The following is a 7,899-nucleotide window of genomic DNA, read 5'->3' on the forward strand; positions in this document are numbered from 1 at the left end:
TTTGCATGTGGAATTGAATGACACGTCACGTGAGAGCTTTTTCTGGGCGTTTTTAAAAACAACTCGACCAGATTAGACTTCTGCAAACGATGTCATCACTGTGATCATACAGTGTATTTTATATCCCAAAGTCTTGTGTTAAGAGAGGTGTTGCTCTTTTTGGGTGGATAAATGATTCATTGTCTATCCAATAAGTCTAACTACACAACTTTCATGTCATCTTTAGTGTTGTCTTTCTTGATGAACTAGATTTGATCACAACCTGCACAATGGCAAGCCTCAACAGGTCATACCTGCCATATACCGCACAACAGTGATGATCATTCCTGACATGCAAACTCAGACAGTACACGCTCCACAAAGACCTTGAGTCTGTTTACTAACTTGGGTGCCCTTCAGGTGGAACTGTCCATGGACTCCAGTCAAGGCCAATTCAATCACACACACACACACACACGCACACACACACACACACACACACACACACACACACACACACACACACACACACACACACACACACACACATACGCTCACTCATGCACACACGGTCAGGTTCCAGAGATAAAAGGCTGAAAGACTTTTTTATGTTTTCACTTCAAGAATTATCTTAATGTGAAATCTGGAATTTAAGATAAGCTATCTGTTACACAGGAGTTTTCTTTTAGCTTCTTAGATATGACCCTGCGCGTTCTTTTGAGCAAAGGAAATGACTCTTTTCTGAAATTGGAAACAAATCAGAATTCTTAAAAAAAAAAAATCGTCTGATCTGTTTCCAATTTCAGAAAAGAGTCATTTCCTTTGCTCAGAAGAACGCACTGGGTCATATCTAAGTAGCTCATTGCAGGGAGGGTACTAATGGTCATTCTGTTGCACAACACAATGAAAAAAATGATGTCCTCAGGCCCACCCCTGAGCACAAAGCAGGTATAAAAACCTCCCACATGCTGCATGTCATCACAGTGGGTTGAACCAACACTGCTCAGTGACACATATACACAGGTTTCTTACCGAACCTGCTGTGACAGGACCTGTCACTTTGCATTCATTGTCTCTGGACTGGAAAACTCCAGGAACTTTAATACGCATTGCCCTCGCTAAGACCGTTGACTTTAATCGAGCAACCAACACTTAGTTCATTGCACTTGTGAGTGTAATCTTTATGAACAATAGCAGTTCTTACTGAGGCTATTGGATCATCGTCATCAACATGATAATAAGCATTGCTCTGATCTGGGCCGTAGTGGTTGGATTCTGCTGCCTTCTGTGGCTCGCTGTTGGGATACGACACAGGTGAGACTGTTGAAGTTGCTGTGTTCTGCTGAACCTTCCACACTTTTTGTTATCTGAGTAAACGTGCACAACAATGATGTGTATGATTCATGTGATCACTTATGCAATCATTTTATTGTGAACAGCCATGTTGTGAGTGCTAACTATACACAAAGGCTTTTGTAGAGATGATGGAGTTTGTTTGGCATGCTGCTGATTCACAAACATAGTCACCAATGCAACAATGCTTAGCTGCTCTTTACAAAGACTATGTTGTGCAGTCATTGGTCATGTGTATTCAGAGTGAAGATGTAGCTGCTTTGGTATTTCCCTCTCTAATAATATTATGTTGTCAGACTATTTTTTTCAATAGATCTTTTCAGTACAGTTATTATTTTAGTGGACTTGGAAACTACCTTTTAATGTTTTGGAAATACTGTGGTTGGTGGGAGTGAGTGGTTCAATTTCAGTAAAACTGGTCTGAATGAGTTTAATGATTAAAGGTATCATCAGCCTTCGGCAGTAGGAAAAAGCATACATCTGGCGGTGGAACCTGTTTTGGAATTATGCCTTCAAGAGTCAAAAGTAGAGTTTTGATAAAAACATGGCATGCATCCAAAGAAGCTGAATAATGTCTTTATTTATGTATGATACAAAATACATAGAACATTCTACAGATTTTGATCACCAAACTTAGAACAAATTTGAAATGTTTGGCCAGAAGAACCTGAAAAAACATTCTTATTGAACAGAGATTATTGATTCCATGAACTGCCAGTGCTTTCTCGCTTGATCACTGCAGCTTTGAATAGCATGAGAAGACACTGTGACAGTAATTGTTTTCAGATCTCATGGGATGTGATTTTTTTTTCTGTCCTCTCTGCTTTGGCAGCAAAAAAAAACATTTTGTGCATTATATTTTTATAATGGTTTGTTCATCAGCAGACAAAAGAGCAAAGTACTTACTGAGAAAGGAATTTAATAATAATCCCTGTACTTACAACGTATCCTTATTACAATCCTTATAATCTTCTCTATTCAGACAGAAATGATAGCAGACACTTTGACTTTCCATCGGTGACGGTTTGTTTTCTTCTCCGTGCCCACAGGCAACCTGGAGAGCCTGCAGTTGAAAATGGCTTCATCCCTTACCTGGGCTGTGCTCTGCAATTTGGGGCAAACCCTCTTCAGTTCCTCCGCAGCCGCCAGAAGAAGTACGGCGATATTTTTACCTGCAAAATCGCTGGCCAGTACATTCACTTCCTGTGTGACCCCTTCTCCTACCATTCAGTCATCAGACAAGGAAGGCATCTGGATTGGAGGAAGTTCCATTTTGCTACATCTGTCAAGGTAGATTTAGGGGATTTTATCATGTTGTGTTCTGTTGCGATATTACTCTTATTACATGGTCCTAACATGGTTCCTCCTGTCTTCACCAGGCGTTTGGCCATGACAGCTTCGATCCTCGTCATGGCCACACCACAGAGAATCTCCACCAAACCTTTCTGAAGACTCTGCAGGGTGAGGCTCTACCCTCCCTGATAGAGACCATGATGGTGCACCTGCAGGATGTCATGCTGAGGTCAGACACACTCAGCCCCAGCCAAGACCACTGGGAAGTGGATGGCATCTTTGCTTTCTGCTACAAGGTTAGTAACTGGACTGAAGGCAGACAATATACAAGATTGATTAAAAACACTGGATGATAGGCCCTAATAGTGGACAGTCTGGACAAAATAACTTTTACATTTTGTATGACAACTGTAACTAAATCTTAACTCTTAATTTGTCCTACTGTTATTCAGGTCATGTTTGAATCTGGCTACCTGACACTTTTTGGAAAGGAGTTTGGTGAAGATAAGTGTCAGGCTCGGCAGGCAGCCCAGAAAGCTTTGGTCCTCAACGCTTTGGAGAACTTCAAAGAGTTTGACAAAATCTTCCCTGCATTAGTGGCTGGTCTGCCCATCCATGTCTTCAAGAGTGCATACAGTGCCAGAGAGGTTAGTGGACTTTTCCTACTACTATTAAGGGAGAAATTACACAACATAAACTAACAAAAAACATAAACTGTCACAATACATGCTGGCAGTCTTCCTTACCTTTTTTTGCTCAAAGGAAAACTTGTATAACTTATTTCTGTATTTATTCCCTAGAACCTAGCAAAGACCATGCATGCTGAAAACTTGTCCAAGAGGAAGAATGTGTCTGATCTGATCTCTATGAGGATGATCCTGAATGATTCCTTATCTACCTTCAATGACGTGAGCAAGGCTAGAACTCACGTAGCCCTGCTTTGGGCTTCACAAGCAAACACCCTGCCTGCTACCTTCTGGAGTTTATTTTATATGATAAGGTATGTTGATAGGCTCTCTTATTCAGTACCTTTGGTTCTGTCTTTGAATGCAACAAAAAACAGCCACAATGGTGGATTTCAGTGTAGACTGGAATTTCCACACTAGTATAGACTGTATACTAAATCTTAGACCAAGATCACAAATACAATTCTTTGGCGTATTACTGTCTTTAAATTAGTCAAATAAATAATACACTCTAAACATGTCTATATGCTATAGACATGTATATCTTATATCTAACTGATTGGTCTCAGTAAACCAGTTTAACGACACTGTGTTTTTGGATCTATTGGTCATGCATAACACACCAGGTATCAAACAGAAGATATAGTTTGGGCATTGACATGTAAACTTATTAGGAGCTGCTGCTCTACTGAATTAGTCAATGCTGCAATTAATGGCACTTAAGTTATAGTCCTCACTGACACTTGAACCAAGAGCTAAGGAAAATAAATTTTATTGGACAAATACAGCCAAATGCTGAAGACAACAAAGACTCAAAATAATAGTTGAATGTTGCCATTTGTGGCACCCATATAAAAAAAAAAACAGTTCTGAAGCTCTGAGTATTTTCTTTTCCTGTGAAATGGAAGCCATGTCACATGCATCAAAAAGGGAAATAATTGCCATTGTATCTGATGTATAGTGGCTTTATAAAGGATTCAAGCCTTTTTACAAATTTTGTAGTAGAACTGTCACTTATTGTTCACTATTGTTTTCCTCTTTAATCTACACTCTCAATGTCTCAAAGTTTCAATGAAGCTATACTGAACTAAAACATAAGAAGTTCTTTGCACAGATGTGATAGCATCCATGGTGTGACAGCAATGAAATGACAATATCTGTTACTGCATAGGTTGACATGAAAAGTAATTCATTATTTGTGAAAAATTGTTAATACCTAATAGTGACTTACGGGTTCTGGTTTCTGTATTCAGGAGTCCTGATGCAATGAAAGCAGCTCGTGAGGAAGTGCAGAAGGTTTTTAAAAGTTCCGGTCAGACAGTTGACCTCAGCGACCCCACACTGAAACTTACCAGGGACCAGCTGGACAACATGCCTGTTTTGGGTAAGATTTCTGCCTAAAATAGAATTTTTTTAACAACAACCGCACTTGCATTCAAATTTTGGCCTGCTGAGACTGAATTCAACCACTGTGTTCTGTGAGTTTTTGTCCAATCTGAGATTAAGCAGGGGATAAACATATATGTTCCTTTTAAATAGAGAAATTAATTTAATTTGTGTTTTTCTGTTTATAGACAGCATCGTAAAAGAAGCCATGCGTCTTTCCAGTGCTTCAATGAATGTGCGTGTTGCCAAGGAAGACTACCTGCTTCACCTTGACAATCAAGAAGCTTACCATATTAGGAAAGATGATGTCATTGCACTCTATCCGCCCATGCTGCACTATGATCCAGAAATCTATGAGGATCCCTGTGTAAGACTCCTTTTTAATGCCTACTGAATAGATGAGAAACTATCTTTAGGAGCTCTGCAAGTTTATGACGCTCTTCTTAAAACTCACCTTCTTTTTTCTGTGTCTTCTCTTTGTCCTGCAGGAGTACAAGTTTGACCGTTTCTTGGATGAAACGGGTCAGGAGAAAACTGCCTTTTACCGCAGTGGGCGACGGCTACGTTATTTCTACATGCCCTTTGGCTCTGGGGTCACCAAATGTCCTGGCAGATTTTTCGCTGTGTATGAGATCAAGCAGTTCCTCAGTCTGGTTCTGGCCTACTTTGATATGGAACTACTGGACCCTGCAATCAAAGTCCCACCTCTTGACCAGTCGCGTGCTGGACTTGGAATCCTCCAACCTACCTATGATGTGGACTTCAGGTACAAGCTGAAATCAGACTACTAGTCTCTGTCTTTGTAAGATGGACTGACTTATGTATATTGCACATAGTATATATATATATTTAACATGTAAATGAAGATGCGTTGCTGCATGTGTAAATAGACTGAATTATACATTTTTGTTGCTTTAATTTTGTGCTGAAGTGCTAAACACTGTGTCTGTTGAAATATGTGAGGTAGCATCTTCAGTTCCTGTGGAAAGACAGACCTAGAGTCATGTAAATGTATACCATGAATGTGTTTTTATACTTCAAGGTGGTAGCTGTGGCCTGGATTACAACCTGTAACCGATGTTTCAAGCATTTGAAAGATGATTTTTATATCAAAAAGGAAATTAATAGCACCAGGCGAAAGCCTGAGAGATTGGTCAGACTAAAAATGAAATGGTCTAAGTCACTAGTAATGAATGATGAGATAAGTGGCTTGCACTAAATCGGCTATGCAAAGACCCCGGTATGCTCCCTTGAGAACTATAATGTAAGTTTGCATTTGCACTCTTTTGTAAATACTACAATTTTAATGTATGTTAAATGTTAGCATTGACTATCAAAGACAGAGTGCTGTGTTGAAATGTGCTCATTTTCTGTGTGTTTATCACATGGCATGAAAATCACATGGATCATGTGTTCTGTTCTCATTTGTCTATGGATATTCTCATTCATCCAGGTCATTGTTATCTCTGGGCAACAAACTGAGTCGAAGGCAACCTCACTAGTCTGACGATCGACGGTCAGACTAGTCAGACTGATGTGTTGTGAACTGATGAAGCAAGAGGCGAAATGTCTTCCTAGTCAAATACAAGTCCAGTTGCCTTTGATTCAATTTGTTGGCCAGAGATCTGTTCTCATTTATTTGGTACTTTGACGTCAGGACATTTAATTTATGAAGTGCAATTGCTGAGGCAAGCATGACCATTTATTTCTTCAATGAATTAATGCAGTGCAATTCAGTTATCAGTATCATTTTCTGCCTTCACCTCCACCCTGCAATAGGAGATACAGATCAACCTTGGACTTTGCTCCCTCTGGCTTTCTAAGTTTCAGACACTGGTGTCAATGAATACTTGTCAGATTGTTGGCCAATACTGACCTTTATAACGACCTCTACCCTCTCAGTGTCGTGATCGCAAGACCTGCTACTTAACAATATCAGTTTGTAGTTCAGGTGCTCATTTGTAACTCAGGCTGATATTTATGACATAAAGTTGGCTGAACTTTTTTGCAGGTGAAGGTTTTTTTTAAGTGCTGCGCAACAGGAATTCTCTCTTCAAACTGCACTCCAACATTTATAAGGGAGTAATTCATTGATTGTAATTAACTAATGCCTTATTAATACTGTTAATTATATGGCAATTGCACTAAATAGCTTGGCACCGACCTCAAAATGCAAGGTTAAGCCGGAGACATAATCACCTCAAAAAATGTTTTTCATGTAAAACAGGTCATTTCAACAATTAAAATTACCTATTTTACATGAAAAACATTATGCCTTTGTTATGTCCATGTAGACATACCCTGAATGATTCTAATGAACTTGTGGTTAGAGAATTGCTGTAATGATGCAGAGGTGTTTTATTTTATTTCCTCACAGTCTGAAGTTTTTTTTTCTCAACAAAGTTCATCCCAAGAGTATGTGTGTGTATCATGTAGATGCTGAACAAACAGATAATAAATCAATACATTTGTACACCTGTCTCAGTGCTCCATCACGTGTAGTGTTATGCAAGTGTTTTGGCTAGTTTCAGAACAATTTGTCATTTTCCCATCCAGGGTCCAGGTTGCTGAAATAGCAGATCCACTTGCACATGTCTGTGCACCTACAGGAGTGTTGGTCTTAAGATGTATGGAAGCAAATTTTGAAATTAAAATGAAACTGACAAGACAAAAAGAAAAAGAAAAGAAAAACAATCGGTGGGGTAGCATAATGAATTACTGCCTTTGTTGTCTTCGTTTTCACCCCATTAACCCCCTTCCCCCCACCCTACTCCCGATTGGCATATTGAGTATGACCAATTTTTTCTTCAATGAATTAATGCAGTGCAATTCAGTTATCAGTATCATTTTCTGCCTTCACCTCCACCCTGCAATAGGAGATACAGATCAACCTTGGACTTTGCTCCCTCTGGCTTTCTAAGTTTCAGACACTGGTGTCAATGAATACTTGTCAGATTGTTGGCCAATACTGACCTTTATAACGACCTCTACCCTCTCAGTGTCGTGATCGCAAGACCTGCTACATAACAATAGCAGTTTGTAGTTCAAGTGCATCAAAAAATGAAAGAATCAAACAATGCTTATGGCATAAAGTTGGCTGAACTTTTTTGCAGGTGAAGGACTTTTTTAAGTGCTGCACAGCAGGAATTTTCTCTTTTCAAACTGCACTCCAACATTTATAAGGGAGTAATTCATTGATTGT

At 39.4% G+C, this 7,899-nt stretch overlaps 1 protein-coding gene across 1 annotated transcript; it reads left to right on the forward strand.

Annotated features, from left to right (window-relative positions):
- Window positions 1-959: 959 nt before the first annotated feature.
- LOC146970868 (cytochrome P450 7A1-like) lies at window positions 960-6,059 on the forward strand. Its single transcript, XM_085804794.1, has 8 exons — window positions 960-1,293; window positions 2,382-2,622; window positions 2,712-2,921; window positions 3,078-3,272; window positions 3,426-3,625; window positions 4,565-4,695; window positions 4,886-5,064; window positions 5,186-6,059. Exons 1-8 carry the CDS (start codon window positions 1,211-1,213, stop codon window positions 5,486-5,488), a joined length of 1,542 nt encoding a protein of 513 aa, XP_085660920.1. The 5' UTR covers window positions 960-1,210; the 3' UTR covers window positions 5,489-6,059.
- Window positions 6,060-7,899: the final 1,840 nt, after the last annotated feature.

Source organism: Trachurus japonicus, chromosome 17 (assembly GCF_045865225.1).
Source record: "Trachurus japonicus isolate A0001 chromosome 17, Traja_1.0".
Taxonomy (NCBI): domain Eukaryota; kingdom Metazoa; phylum Chordata; class Actinopteri; order Carangiformes; family Carangidae; genus Trachurus; species Trachurus japonicus.

Coding starts and splice junctions, on each gene's coding strand:
- LOC146970868 (XM_085804794.1), top strand. CDS start 1,211: ATGATAATAAGCATTGCTCTGATCTGGGCCGTAGTGGTTGGATTCTGC. Junction 3,273..3,425: donor GTGCATACAGTGCCAGAGAG/GTTAGTGGACTT, acceptor TTTATTCCCTAG/AACCTAGCAAAGACCATGCA. Junction 4,696..4,885: donor GGACAACATGCCTGTTTTGG/GTAAGATTTCTG, acceptor TTCTGTTTATAG/ACAGCATCGTAAAAGAAGCC.